Genomic DNA, 16,481 nt, shown 5'->3' on the forward strand with positions numbered 1-16,481 from the left:
AGAAAGAAAGAAAGAAAGAAAGAAAGAAAGAAAGAAAGAAAGAAAGAAAGAAAGAAAGAAAGAAAGAGAAAGGAAGGAAGGAAGGAAGAAGAAAAGAAAAGGAGGAAATAGAGCTACTGCTGTCACTTTTCTAGTTTTTAGGACAAGTGGAACTGTCTACTTCTATTTACTCATAATATATATTTTATTAAAAAATAATGCCTAAAAAAATAATGCCTAATCAACCACAGGGACATGCTTATGAACCATGGTAAGGATGTAGAAGATTGCCTGTGGTAGCTGCTGATTACAGACCTCTGTGAAAAATACCCGGAAGGCTTTGAGCCAAGTCCTTCACTGCTCAGGGCAGGAATGTATCCTTAAAATGAGAAGGTTTTCTAGGCATATTCCAAGTTCACTATCAGTTCCTGTAATATTGTGTGGCTTAAGTTGTATTTTGGTCATGATGTAGTATGAATAGCAAATAGAACACTTCAATGTTGATTTTTTTTATCTTTAAGAATACTTACAGTTAAGACTGGTGGCCCTGGAGGTCCCATATCACCCTAAAAGAGGTAAAAGAAAATTTGCAATTAAGAACAGTAACTTTCTGCACATTATTTAAGAAGTTATACAAAGAAGATATATAGATATATATTTATACAGATAAATCTTTTTACATTTTCATTTATTCTTTGAGAATTTCATATGATATATTTTGATCATATTCTTCCTCCATCCCCAAATCTCTTCCAGGCTCTCTTCAATTTTCCTACCACCAAATCCATAATCTGAAAGGACATAAAAATAGAATTTTTTTTGATAAAACTTTTTATGCAATGAGAGCTGAATCATGTTCCCTTTAGGGCTTATGGTATAAAAATTGCCTTGGGTGCCCTCATGCTTTCTGCTCTAGCAAAACGTGTTTTGAAAAACTAAAATAATCTAATTTTTTATTCTTTTGAGTACAAATCCAAAATTAGAAAAAAAAAATTCTTTCCAAATATGGTTACTTGCCAAAGGAGCAGCTGGAAAGCGTCATAGCGACAGATAATTTTTCTGAGAATCAGCAGAAATAATAAGTGGATCCCCTCCTCCTCCTCCCAATGCCTTCCAGCTGCAAGGAATGGTTTCCACTACCTCTCCTGGGCTCTTTAAGTGGGCATCACGTATGCCTCCAACTCTTAGAGGCTTTCCCTCCATCAGTGCTAGAATTGCTGTGCTGGCCTGTGTGATTACAGGTTTCCAGGTGTGTGTGTGTGTGTGTGTGTGTGTGTGTGTGTGTGTGTGTGTGTATGTGTGTGTATGTGTGTATATGTGTGTGTGTGTGTTGACTACTAAAAAGCCTTCAAAAATGCTGGGCACAGTAGTGTACACTTTGAATCTCAGCACTCTATGGTTTCCAAACCAGCCTTGTTGACATAGCAAGTTTCAGGCCAGCCAGAACCACATGGTGAGACCCTGGATTGTTTGTTTGTTTGTTTGTTTGTTTGTTTGTTTGTTTGTTTTAAGAGTCTGAAAAAGTATCTACAGGTTCATGATGTGTAACCCTGTGTTTTACTGCCTCGGGAGCTCTACTCATTTAGTGAGAACTCTGTCATCAGGAATGAGTGTCCTTGATATGGTTTTTTGTTGTTGTTGTTGTTGTTGCCTTCAACATTATGGAGTTCATGTGCCTGTAGAGCATGCCATGGGGCTGTTGTGCTAGGTAAATCTAGGATTTTCTCTTTTTCTCATTAAACTTACTTATCTCAAGCTTTAGCACATAGCATTATATATTCATTATTTTGGGAACAATTGCATTAAAGTAATAGTTGTTAAGGAACTTAAATCAGTTACCAAGGACTGCTCAGTGAGATCATCTCTAGGGCAGAGATAAATATTTAAGGTAGACATGGAATTCCGCATGTGCTGAACATGGAGAATAAAATACAGATATGTACAACTCCCATGAAGTCAGGACTGCCTAATTACCTCATTCAACACAACCCTTGCCTTTAATATTCTTTAGCTCTCACTGAGGTCACTGACAAAATGCTGTTATAAAAGGGTACATGGGGAAAACACAAGAGATGGAGCCTGTAATCTCAGGCTGAGGCACAGTTAGCTTCCTTGTCCCCAAAGCCACCTGCCTCATCATTAAGGTGACAGCTTGCTGTTGGCTGAGTTTCCTGACATAGGACACCTCTGCTAATGTGGTGATTGGACACCTCGGGCTACCTAGCAAAGGTGACAAACAGGAGCTTTTTACTGTGTGAATGTCAGCTAGTGACTGCACACGGGCCTCTCATGCTAAAGCAACCAAAAGGCTTTTCTCACTCCAAGGCTTTTCACACACCAGCCTTCCATCATATTCAGGATGTTTGTGCAACCGGATAGGAGCTACAAGGAGTCATTCAGGTTGGGGGAGGGGGCGAAGGGAGGTCTTAAAATAAAGCTGGGACACTTTTGGGTAGATACAGTACCTTTTCTCCTTTTGGGCCAGGTGGACCTCGAGGACCCAAGTCACCTTTCAAACCCTGAAAAGAATGTAAGGAAAATAACTTTCTATGAATGAGTCACCAAAAGTTTCAATTACCGACAAATTATTAGTATCGAAATGAATCATGTATCCCTGAACTCCCAAATCCCATTCTTTCCTTTGTAGGAACGGGCAACTGGCACCAATGTGCTAAGCAACATCTGCGCCGTGGTGGCTTCAGATACATTAAACCGGCGCGAGGCCTCAATAGTGCATATTTGCGCAACTTTGCTTCCTGCTAAAATTACATTAATTCACCATCTGGGAGGACATCATTTAGATCTATACGAGCTTTTAAGTATCCTCTTTGGATTAAATTTGTGGGTGTTGTAAATACCTCTGATTTAGCATTGATTTAGCCTTTATAAAGCTTGCCAAAAAAAAAAAATTCATGAGTTACATCAAAAACCACGTTCATGGCTCTATCAAAATATTTAATTATTGCAAGGAGGGCTCCAGAAGCAGCATTCTCTCCTGTCACTTGCCAGGCAGGGATGAAATGTAGCATCTTGCCCATTTGAAAGTATGTTTTAGGAAAACAACAACAACAACAACAAACTGGATTTATAAAGATATCAAATGGAACTACATAAGACAGAAAATTTGCCAGCTAAATATTTTCATGGATCCTCTGGATTCTTAGGTGGTTTAGGGATATTTAGTTGGTGATGGTCACATCAGTTCTAGAGTTGAATATGTTCACAGGGGAAACAGAAGGCAAGTCAGCTGGACACATCCTGACTGCGTGGCAAATAGAGAAGACATCTTCCTTCATTGTTAACACGCCGGATGAGGGAAAATATCAGAAAAAGAAAGCATTTGGGAGTGACATTATAAGTCCAAACATCTGACAGTACCTAGCTGAGGGATCTAGCTACCACTGTCTCGAGCTTTGTAGTGAATGAATAGTGCAAAGCCCAGCACCTATAAGTATTCAATATAGAATACAACGACAAACCCAAGTAATAAAAAAATAATTAGATGAAACCATTCTGTTGAACAGAGAATATGAAAACCAGGCCAGACATTAGCAACAACAAAACCATCATTCAATTTACAAAACAAATAAAACCCAACCAACTTTGAGATGAACATATACCTTAATATATTTTCACCATTATTTGAGTATTTAATAAATATATTTGGAGAGTGGCATTCTAATATTATTTGGAATGTCTCTCTATTCCCTCCCCAAACAGTAGCCACTTGAGAGTAAAACCTGCCAAAGAAGATCCTAAGACATCTGCTGTTTCTGTGAATGGATTTCTCTCATTCATTTATCCACTAAACATTTACCAATACCTTGTGTCACTCACTGTCCCAGCTTCTGTACCTATTCAGTCTGCTATAGGAGTTCTCTTCCTACCCCATTCATCTCAGTGATAAGGACTGAGCCCAGAGCCTTGCTCCTGCCACTAAATTCTTTACTACCGAGCTGTATTTCCTGTTCGGGTTTCTTATATGTAGTGTAAGAAAATAATGTTAGATATTTCATTAATACTGTTTATATGCCAGCACTCAGGGTGGCAGAGGCAGGCAGATCACTGTGAGTTCGAGGCCAGCCTGGTCTACAAAATGAGTCCAGTACAGCCACAGGTACACAGAGAAACCCTGTCTCAAAAAGAAAATAATACAAATACTCTTTATACTATTCATTGAAATGACAAAGTATGGATCAAGTAAAGTATATCATAAAAAGTAATTTTGCTGTTTCTTTTTTCTTCTTCTAGGAGGCTAATAGAAACTGTAAAAGACTTTTGTATTGAGTATTTGTCTTTATATTTCTTTCTTTATATTTCTACACCACTTTGGAGACTAGACATAAAGGAGCAAGAAGTTCATAAAAGGAACCTCCATTATCTACTGTTAACCAGACTCCCCTGAGAACTCTTCCTAAGACTAGCCCATGCCCTGATTGTCCTTGGCTTGCTTTATGCTGATGTCTACAACTCAAGCCATGTCCTCCTGGTATCTGGAGATGAGCATGATACCCCTCCCCCATTTGTTGCAATTCCTGTTACAGTTGTTTTGAATAAAAAGTCTTCCTTGTTACTAAAAAAAAATAATTAATGCAGCATATGTTTTTCTTCAACTAAGTTAAGATTCTTGCAATGTATAAGACTTGTAAGATGGACAATAAGCATGTCAACAGACATAAAGAAGAGCTACCTCAGGTGGGATGGTAAGAAACAACATTTGTCTGTGTCCAGGTGACTGCTATTTTAGTTTACAGCCATGCAAGGGCCCTAGGGGAAAGTGTAAGGGTGATGTAAACAGCAAATCTAAACATCCCTAAGGCAATGCCATATGATTAGCATCTAGGTAAAACATATAGTATTAAGTCAGAGTCAGTGGGAAGTCATAGCATGTAGATAAGTGAAGAACTTTTTTTAATTATTTTGGAAGCCACATTATTAGCAGGCAAATGACATGAAATGTCTTTAAAAATTACTTTTAATATATCACCAGATATGGATTTTAGGCAGCAAGGGTAGAAGCAGAAAAAGGATAATGAAAAATTTTCAGGCCAGACAGTAGAATGGCTGGAAGGGTTTGTTAGCTGTGGCCATGAAGAGATGAGATTAAAGTCAGCACATCCTGAGAGGCAGAAGGACTAGGAGTGGGCTAGAATGGGAAGTATCAAGCTTTATTCATTCTTGGCTTAAGTTACTGGTTAGAAGGCTGTGCTACCTGTTAAACTGAGAAATTTACTAGGAAGAGGTTACGTCTCTTATTGTTCACACACAACTATACAGACAAATATGCAAAGGCAAATATAAAACAAGAAATGGAATAAAATAGATATATCTGAGACATGTTCAAGAGAATTATTAACATTGACAAGCATGTCAGACTGTATAGTGCTTATAAAATGTGAATTAAAATATACTGTTTTAAGGTGGAAGAGAGGAATGTAATGGTTATTTTCTTGTCAGGTTGGCAGGATCTGAAAGTAAATAAAACCCAACATTGGCGGGGCACATCCATGAGGGATTTTTGCTTAGTTAAATGATTTGAAGTGGGAAGATTCACTTCTAATCCAGATTTTTGAGGTGGGAAGACAGTCCGTTCATTAAGACCATTTGAGGTGGAAAGGCCCACCTCTAATCTGGGTCATACCTTCTGCTGGAAGTCGCTAAACAGGCCATGGGAGAAGGAAGCTTGCTCTTTGCCTGTTTGCTCCTGCCCTCTCCAAAAAGTCCATTCCTTCACTGGCATTAGAGCCTACTTTTTGGGATTCCAGCAAATACTAAAGATCAGCTGAGAAATCCGCCTTCATGGGTTGACTTACTGGATTTTGGACCTTCTCTTCATAGGCAGCCATTGTTGGATTAGCTGGACTACAGCCTGTGAGTCATTCTTATACACACACACACACACACACACACACACACACACACACACACACACACCCTGTAAGTTTTGTTAGCTAGTGCAGCCGTTCTCTACCTTCTCGATGTTGTGCCCCTTTAATACAGTTCCTCTTGTAGGGGTGACTGACCAACCACTGACACTTCATAACTGTAATTTTGCTACTACTATGAATCACAATGTAAGTATTTTTGGAGGTAGAGGCTACCAAAGGGGCCATTACCCACAGGTTGAGAAATGCCGCTCAGAGACTTCTGGCCAATGCAAAGAGTAAACGTATGCTTAGGCAAGTTTAGCGCCAAGAGATGGGACGGGAGAGTGACCTAGGTAGACTCTGGGGAAAGGTGATTCTCAGCTGTAATGCTTATTTCTGGATTCACTGCAGTTATAACTTCAACTCACATATATCATACCCACTTATTGTTTTAAATACATGAAATTATACATTGAAAATTTTTAAAGATTTCAATATGATATCATCCCTAGTTGTAACCACTAAAAATAACCAAGTAATGGGTAGTGGAGTCAGGTGACTTTTAGGGGTTCAATTGAGTGAGTCCAGGAAGAAGACAAGACAGCAATGACCCTCATTGTGAGTACTGAGTTCTGTCACAGGACTGGATAAATGGCTGAAGAGCGTTTTTCCCAGGGAGGTCTAAATCTACTGGATGTGTTCTCAAGAGTTTGCAATATAGCATCTGAGGATCAGGGAAAAAGTAGGGTTTATCGCATAATCCTACATAGTTAGGGCACCTTCATAAAAACGGTATAAGCAACAGTGATTTTGAAGATGCTCAGAATCATAGTGGTAAGAACAGTTAATAGATGGCTGGCACTTAACAACGGTTATTTATTATTTTTCAGGGCAAGCAAGGGATAATTAATAGTGGGTTTTGTTCTGTTTCACACTCAGGTTGACAGATATGTAACAACTGTGCTGTAAGTCATAGCAAATAATGCAGCTACGAAGAGCTGAATTCATCACGCTTCTACAGCTATGGCCACAGAAGTAGACCCATGTAATTTGCGTCCCCTGTGACAAAGTACCGTGATGTTAAGGCTATGGCTTTGTAATGGGCTCTGAAAAGCAGCTTGGCAATGCTTCGCAAGTACAGTTTTTCTCCTCCTGTCATGCTGTTGCTGCTATCAATGTTATTGAGTGCCGGCGGGGGTGGGGGGAGGGGGGAGGCAGGACACGGTACAAAAGCATAAAACATGTTTAGAATGTGAGGGTTAGCCTTTAACAGCTGAGCTGTGCCTTCTAAATAGGAGCGAGTGCTGCAACCATGAAACCTCTACAATATGGTCACCTGAACAAGGCCTGCATAATGACAACACCTGTTGACATGCCAGCGCAGACACGGGAAATTTCACAAGGCTCCACCTCTGAGGAGCTACGTGCAACCAATGGCCACACGAGAGGAATAATCCATCTTCTCTAAGCTATAGGGAATAATCCATCTTCTCTAAACACATGTACTTAAGAACACCATAAATGGGCTCAGCAGGGTGTGTGGTGTGTGTGTGTGTGTGTGTGTGTGTAAAGAAAAAATTATAGAAGAAGTCATGAACTTGAAAAAGAGTAGTGGGGAGAGAGATGGGAGAAGTTAGATGGGACTAAAAATTATGTAAATACAGTATTCACCCAGGAGATATTTTTTTTAATCTACAAGAAGTTTAAGTTAAAAAAGCATAAAACACCAAATGGAACAAATTCTGCACTCATGACATAGATGGTTTCTATTATTAAGGATTTCAGTAATGCTGTTGTGCGTAAGGCTTCCCTGAAGCATGGCAGTTGTATGTGCATATAATGGGAGACGGGGAGTTTTCTCTAAAGGCAAAATAAAAGCTGAGGGATGTTGTTACGTAAAGCAAACAGACTGCAGGTTTTTAAAAATATCCACTGTGCATGTGATGTAGCATCTTTAAAAATCAGATGGCACAAAATATGATTTATTTAAAAATTTAAGCTATGAATGAATTCCTTGTCCCATCCACTGACCTAATCTTGTTTCCTAGTAATGGCAACAGCTGTCGCCAGATGACACCCCTAGTTTTATGATTTGGGCATTTTTATAATTAGAAGTACAGGTCGTACTGGTGTACGGAGATTTGCGCGATTATTTTAGAAATGTCAGATATGGCCATTTTGATATAGGATGTCTCAAAAATCAAAATAAACATGTAGAGGAGACAAGTTCAATGACCTAAGCTGACTTTTCTGAGATTTAATAACCACATGAAAACAAATTAACGGAGATAACTATTAAGTATGTCACATTAAAAAGTTTTTAATAACAGAATGATTATATAGCTGTTACATATTCTGACAACTGCTCTAATGCCGTGTACAGGGTAATTCCTTTGATGCTCTCAGGATGCCTGTAAATACTAATAATATCATCTCACTGTGCAAATAAGGAAACTGAGAGGATAAATAGGGCAACGTGACGTGGAGTTACTGGGAGACCTAGGATTTGAACAGCCTGACTTGAATGGTCACAACAGTATGTTTATAGAACTCACTCTTAAGCCTGTTCTTAGATACTTGAATACATTTCATACTAGATAACAGCCAGAATCTCTTAGCTATAAGTTAAAACAAGATCTTATGTTTTGAAAGGTAAATTGTAGTAATTTTAAAATTTTGTAATTTCTCTATTGCTTAGTGCACATCACTTGAACTACAGTGGAAATATGTTTATTAATACTTGAGAGTTTAACTCAAAGTTCACACACACGCATGCAGGAATGTGCATGCACATAGGCAGAATTTTTGTGGTCAAAATGAAGAAAGGCTACTTAATATTATTTGAGAACCTCAAGGACACATATTCTGCCTTTCTTTTGGGTTTTTTGTTGTTGTTGTTGTTTTGTTTTTGTTTTTGTTTTTAAGATTATGATAGCTGCAGAGACCAATACTCCAGCTAAGGACCATGCATGAAGAGGACACAGACTCCCTGTTCAAAGGAAGCCCATTGGCTGCTCAGTTTCCAAGTCAGTACCCTAGTAAGTGCTACAGGAGCTGTCTCTGACATGAACTCAGTGACCAGCAACTTGATCACCTCCCCCTTGAGGGTGCAGCCTTGCCAGGCCACAGAGAAAGATGAGGCAGCTAGTCCTGATGAAACCTGATAGGCCAGGGTCAGATAGAAGGGGAGGAGGAGCTCCCCTATCCGTGGACTAAGGGAGGAACATAGGGAGAGAGGAGGATGGGAGGGTGGGTAGAACTGGGAGGAGAAGAGGGAGGTGGCTGCAGCAGGGATACAAAGTGAATAAATTGTAATAAATAATATATAAATAAAATTAAATTTAAAAAAGATTATGATATAATTACAACGTTTATCCCTGCCTTTTCTTCCCTTAAACCTTCCCACATATCTTTCCTTGTTCTCTTTCAAATTCATGACCTTTTTTTAAATTAATTGTTATTGAGTGCATATATGCAAATACATATTCATAAAGTCAATCTGACATGGCAGAGAATTCTCTTGTCGTAATTCCCATAGTACCCAGCTGAGAAAGAATATACTATAGTATACTTCATTCTAAACTAAGTAAGCTAGTCATTTTATGGAAAAGTTGGCACAGAAAAACATATTATGTGATACATCACATCAAGCTAAACCCAATATGCAACAGTGAAAACCATCAAAACAGAGCTGTTTGAATTCATTTAGTGGAAATATTCAATCATTACAATTCACTGTAATGTAGAAAGTCGCTTAGAAGGTAGTGTGCCGGTATACTAAATTTGCTCATTGAATAACTGAATATTCTGGAAGCTAAAATTCCTAAAGTGACTTGACTTTAGTGAGAGTAAGATCACCATTAAAATACCCTACATTCCTTAGAGGGTATGCATGGAATTAAAAGGTCTGCACAAATTGCCACCAGTGCCATCATGCTTTGGTTTGCAGTCAGGTGTTCAGCACTGAAGAAGAGGCAACAGTGTGTGGCATGATTTAGGGGGAAAAGGAGACCGACCCTCCTGGTGTGTATTCAGGATTAAAGACGCTTTTACTGTTTTATAGAATAAAATTGATTTGTTTCCTCAAACTACTTTTTTTTTAATAATAACTTGCCATAATGCTCTGATCTAGCTAGTCCAAAAACACTAGCGGAAGACTAAATTTCAAATTTCTGGTAAAAGTGGTTTCTGAAAACAACGTTTCAATGGCCACAACATTTGGTTTTTCACAGCTAATGAGACTATTGAAGAAAGCAAGCTCTTATTACTTGTTCCTATTTCTTGGTCATGAGTCCTGAATATCTTACGAAAAATCAAGAAAGGAGAAAAACACCGTCTATGTATCAACTGAGTAATCAGGAAAACAAATTAATGTGCTTTTTCATGCATGGAGGCATGTTCCAAAGTATTCAGGTGTGAAATCAGTAGGAGCATCCCTGCTGGAGTTTTGCTTGACTCCTGCGGGACTATCACACTCAGGAGAAACAATTATTTCCCCACAACAGCACTCTCCACCGGTCTGGTCTTAGTCCAGGTTGGGGCTCCTTCCCAACCTTGCAGAAACATTTGTACAGATGTTCAAATGTCTGGATATATTGATCAAATTGTTCAAATCTAAAAAACTAATTTCTTTACCTTTTGACAACAAAAGGAACATTTCTGAATCTTTAAATTTCAGTTTTATTAAAATGTGTGAAAATATTTATTTATTTCACTCCAGCATCGTCTTTGGGAACTTCCAGATAGCTCTGGTTTTACTGTGTTATCTCAGAAGTCATGTACAAAGGGAGTTTGGTTATCTTTTGCAATGGTGTAGTGTTTCCTCTCCTGAGACTCTTGTATTTCTCACAAGTGATTGTCCTTTCCATAAATAATGATAAATTATGTTTGAATTTTCCCTCTATTCAGGTACCAAGTCACATCTGTGACATCCACAGAGTGCCCCAGCACCCTCTTTTACCATCCTTGTAGGTGAGGCTTTGCCTACTTTTACGTTGTACAATATAACTCCAGGATGATAGTTTTAACGAAGTAAAAACTCAGCAGGCAGCAAGTGAAAACTTACCACTTTTACTTCCCTGATAGTACAGTAGAAAGAACAGAAAACTAGACAAAGACCCAAATTGTATCCACCTGAGACCCTCTTAGAAATGAATCTTCCTTAAACGTAAGGTGGAACCTAGGAAGGGCCAGTCTTGTCCACTTGACAGGTTCTAGACTCACCCAGGAGTCATATCTCTGGGAATGCTGGGAGGATGTTGCTAGATTGGGTTAATGAAGGTGTGGGTGGCACCATCCATGACTGAGTTTCCTGGATTGAGTGAAACGAAGTAGAGCTGACCATGGGCTTCCTGTTCTCTATTTTCTGACTCTGGATGCAGTGTGGCTATCTATCTCGTGTTCCTTTCACTGTGACTTCTGTTTAATGATTTGACTGAACCCCCAAACTGTGAGCCAGTTCTTTCCTTCTTTAAGTTGCTTTTTGTCAAGCATTTTATCATAATAATGAAAACAAAAACTAACACTGCTAATCCACGGCTCTCTGCACTCTAACCCTAACTAACCCTAACCCTGATTCTTACTGTGTTCTGGATTTGCCTTCTCCATGGTGTCTTAATTATCTTTGTATAAAACCACAGGATGCTTTAGTACCTCTGCTAAGTGTATCATTTAGCAGACTGAGAAGTGACTTGCTGAGGTAATGGTACAGCTAGGGTAAAATATGGACCTTGGCTTATATTCTAGAGTTCTGACCACTGCAGCAGGTACCATAGTGCAGTGATACCAAGGCAGGTCAGATGCTGCATGTAAACCCATGGACCAGCATCCTGATATAGCATGGGAAGGTGATGGGGGTCGAGCAGATACTTCTCAGCTTGAAGCTACCGGTTCCATAAGGCCTAACACAGTATTGGAAAATCACCACAACGGTAAAGAGCAATAAGGATGAGGGTCACAATAGAGATGTAAATGGAAGTTCCTGGAAAATACGCAAAGAACTAAAGTTGATGTCAGAAATGTGTGTCAGGGTAATTCCTGGGATATTTCTTTTTGGAAAGCAAATCTCTCAGGAATTCTCTTACTTTCTCCACAGTCCCCAAAGGCTGGTCTTCAGCCTTCCTTTCTGTTGTGAAGGTCTACTGAGCACAAGATGTACTTTACAATATCTTTAGGCATGACATGGATTTCAGAGGCTTCCAGACATTATGCAGCTGAAGAGAGGGAGCTTTGGGTAGTGCTTCCTTATTCTTGACTCCTAAAGTGGGTAATGTGGCCCTTTAAACCACCTAAAAAGAGGATGTGTGAACAAGTAGAGAACCTGAGGGAAAAGGCTTTCATTTTGTAAGCTCCCAATACAATATGCATTTCAACAGAAAAAATGGTGAGTGTATGAATGAGGTAGATTTCAAAAGAAACAAAAAAAAAATTAGGCTAACTTTCAAATTTCATTCTAAGATCTGTGGTAGCATTCTGGAAGGAGGGGCAGTAACTCTCCAGGAAAAGGAGAGAATATGAATTTGATTCAAATATGTCAAAGGCTGTAGTATACTTTAGGTTGATGCACTCTTATATGGGGTGGTAAAGGGGCCATTGTTTCCTGGAAGACCACAACTTCCTAGTACGCAGACCTCTCTTCTCTTCCCCTCTTTACATTAGTACAATCCTGCAGACGCAACCTTTCTCTAGAGGAAGGCATGAGTGGTGTGGACTGTCATCTCCAGCTGAGAATGTGGGTCACTGCTGAACATATGCTGAGAAACTGACAGTGGAAGCAAGACTTAAAAAAAAATATCAAGCAAGGGACAAAGATGAAGAAAAGATTGGGCAAGGACATGCAGGAGTCAGATGAAGCCTAAAAGAGCCCTGTAAGGAAGCTAAAAACAGTGCTGCAAAATAAGCTGAGTAAAAACCCACCTTCATCCTTCATTTTGTTTGACTGTGGCTGGTTCTGCCAAGGACAGTCAAATCTAATTGTGTTAGATAGAATTTTTCAACAGTAAAATATAAACAGAACATTAGTAAAAAGAGAATTAGGCTTACATCTTGTCCATTAAGGCCAGCCAGACCAGTGTCTCCTTTGGCTCCAGGTTCACCCTAGAAAGAAATAATTTAAACAATAAAAAAAAAATGGTGTATTTCAAAACCTTTACTAAGAAAAATCAAGAAAGCTATGTTGTTTGGACATATATATATATATATATATATATATATATATATATATATATATATATATATGTATAACCAAGTGATTAATTTGTTAATCCCCTTAAAAGAAACATTTATTTAAAAATAAGCAATTCTGAGCCCTAAAATCAAAGAAGTTCAAAGGTTCAAAGGAACACTGCATAAAAATGATCAGAATAGAATTAGAAGAAGGATTATTTCTTTTCTTCTATAAGCAAGAAAGAACTTTCCAGAGGGCAACTTGACAGTGTGTATCAAGGATCTTAAATCAGCTCCTTCCACCTGGCCCTGTGATTTTACTTTAAGAATGTGTCCTAAGGAAATAACCAGATGAAAAGCTTAAGGCACCTTACAGCGAACGCAGTGGTATTTATGAGAAACATTCCGCATGCCCAGGAATAAGAATCCTATCCAATAAATTACTGCACAGAGATGAATGGACTATGGTAGAGCTACAAAAGTCAGGTCATGATTTGATGGTATGCTTATTTCATACCATAAAATTACTAGTGTCTAAAGAGTGAGATACAAGGAATAAATTAGCAAATCCAGTGAGCACATGTTAACCCATACGTATGTTTCTAAGTGATCGAGCACCCCATTTGGAACACCTTTATTGCATCCCCTCCCCCCAAAGCTTCGGCAGTTTTGTGAGAAAGAAGGCAGGAGCTGCGGGAGGACGGTGAGCAGTGGTGTGAAATGTCTGGGGACACACTTTGGTTACCACACCCACGGACTCACAGAAGCCGCCTGCTCAGCACCTGCCATGTACAAGACCAAGCCAGTCAAAATTCTGGCATAGATGGTGGAGACACTTCATCAGCCCCACCTTTAGTCGGGGACTACTGCCAGATGGCATTTATCTATATTAGGTCAAAATTGTTCAAAATGGCCACTAGTAACATGGCGATGACACGTAACAATAGTGCCATATTTTTGTTTGACCTCTGTCCGAAGGATGGATATATTTATCAATGTGCCATGTAGTCCTATAGAACAATTCAATTTCTTAAAAAAAAATGCTAGTCTGTGTCTCCGTCTATGTGTCTCCGTCTACCTGCACATCAGCTTTCTATGGGTGTTGGGAATAATAGTGAGGGAAAAAAAGCAAAGCAAAACAATTAAAGTGAATGGTTGATGCTTTCCTGCGATTACGAGTGTTTCTCTTCACTTCATACTTTAGTGTTGTTTCCATTCTTCTTAGCAATAAATATCTATCGACGGTATTAGTAGTAATGACATAAAATACATTCAAAATGAAATTCACTCCCCAACCTCCTTCGTGTCTCTTTGTAGTCTGGTATAGTGAACGTGGTTAGTGCATTTGATAGCATGTGTACATCATGTGTGTGCATGCGTATAGTGCTTGTGTGTATAGTGTGTCTTATATATAGAATGCATGTTGTGTGAAGCATGTGTATAGAGTGTGTTTGTGTGCACAGTGTGGGTATATAATGTGTTGTGTACCTAGTATATGTTGTGTGTATATAGTGTGTGTGTGTGTGTGTGTGTGTGTCTGTGTGTGTGTGTGTGTGTGTGTGTGTGTGTGTGTGTAAGGCATGAACATGGTAATGCTATGTCTGCTTTGCATCAGTAAGGTGATTTTTTTTTACTTCTGTCTTTCTAAATTTATTTCAACGATCATTATCTTAACTTGCAGAAAATACTAAACGAAGCACTGGATTTTAAGAAATAGTACATTAAAGAATGAAGTACTCTACAAACAGAAACACATATGTTTGGTCCCAGTAATCTAAGATTATTAGTTTCTAATGAAATGAAGTATAAATAATCCTTGGAGTATAATAACACACACTCAGGAGCAATAAAATGCACAACTCTAATTTTCACAGTGAGTGGAGACTAGAATGCGATGAGGATTTTCAGCCTAAATTACAGGGTGAGGAGTTACTCCAGAGTCTCAACGCCTACGGTCCACATGCGGCTTTTTGCATTATTAGCTTAAAAAGCTAAAAATTGATTCCTCTCCAGTGAGATGTCTCAGTGGGTAAGGGCTCTTGTCAGTAAGCCTGAGGACCTGAGATCCCACAAAGCGGATAGAGAGAACCGTCCCCTGATTCCCACTTGTGTGCAATGAATGGCGTGCCTGTGTGCTGTTCCGCAACCCACCATGCGTAAAACAAGAATAAGCCTAATTTTAAGAATCATTTCCCAATTGTCTCAGACATATTTCAAGTGATCTCATTTGATTGAACTCCACACGTTTTCACGACAGAAAATTCAATTGAGCAGTGATGGTGTAGACAGAGGACATTCCGTATGACAGAAAGCTTGGGAGTTGCGAGTGTGGTGCTATGGGGTGGTGTTAATGAAGTGTGCAAAAAAACCAAAAAACCTGCAGGTTCAAAATGACAAGAGTCCTAGTAAGAGGGCTGGAGAGATGACTCTGCAGTTAAGCACACTGGCTGCTCAGCCAGGGGACTCAGCTTCAGTTCCTAGCAGTCACATGGTAATTCAAAAACATAATTTAGGTCCAGGGGATGTGGCACTCTCTTCTGGCCTCCAAAGGTATCAGCCATGGTTGTGTTGCACAGGCATACATGCAGGCAAAACACCCATATAGAGAGAAATAAATTTTTTTTAAAGATTTATTTATTATTTATACAACATTCTGCCTGCACACCAGATCTTACTATAGATGGTTATGAGCCACCATGTGGTTGCTGGGAATTGAACTCAGGACCTTTGGAAGAACAACCAGTGTCCTTAACCCCTGAGCCATCTCTCCAGCCCCCGAGAAATAAATTTTAAAAAGAGTCCAAATTACAGAGAAGAAAATATTGGCCTACTTACAAAACAAAAAGGTGTCTATAAGACATATAACAGTTGTTAATAAAATGCAGTGAGATTTGTGGCATAGGAAGACAGATAGAATTTCATGGGTACCATGAGCAGCATTTAGAATTCCATTGACAACAAGCACAGACTTGAGTTTGAAATGATTCTGGGACCAGTGATTCAGTACTTTGGTACATCATATGCCTAAGATAAATTGTATGAAATCCAAGAATCAGCTTCCAGCACCCCAAAGTAGAATGTAATAAGATAAAACAAAAGGATAGTTCCTACAGAATAAAAAATTAAGCACTGTCCCTATTAAAAATATATGTTCTCACAAAGACACCTGAAAACTTGACACTGGATGAAAAAGGAGCAAAGTGAGATGCGTGTGATGATGGTGAAGGTGGTGATGGTGAGGATGGTGATGATGGTGATGGTGGTGATGATTAGCATGGTGATAGTGATGACGGTGATGATGATGGTGAGCTTGATGGTGATGAAGTATGATGGTGAGGATGGTGATTGCGAGGATGGGGTGATGATGGTGATGGTGGTAATGGTGATGATAGTGAGGATGGTTGTGGTGATAGTGACGATGGTGACGAAAGATGATGGTGAGGATGGTGAGGTTGGTGGATGGTGAGGATG

General features: G+C 39.2%; 1 protein-coding gene across 1 annotated transcript in view; it reads right to left on the reverse strand.

Annotated features, from left to right (window-relative positions):
* The window catches only part of Col19a1 (collagen type XIX alpha 1 chain), a 305,509-nt gene that overhangs the window by 179,693 nt on the left and 109,335 nt on the right, over positions 1–16,481 (reverse strand). The window contains 3 exon segments of the mRNA XM_055608122.1: positions 510–545; positions 2,445–2,498; positions 12,888–12,941. Of these exon segments, the coding sequence (XP_055464097.1) occupies positions 510–545; positions 2,445–2,498; positions 12,888–12,941 (144 nt within the window).

The sequence above is a fragment of the Psammomys obesus genome, unplaced genomic scaffold, assembly GCF_907164565.1.
Source record: "Psammomys obesus unplaced genomic scaffold, mPsaObe1.curated_primary_1811, whole genome shotgun sequence".
NCBI lineage: Eukaryota > Metazoa > Chordata > Mammalia > Rodentia > Muridae > Psammomys > Psammomys obesus.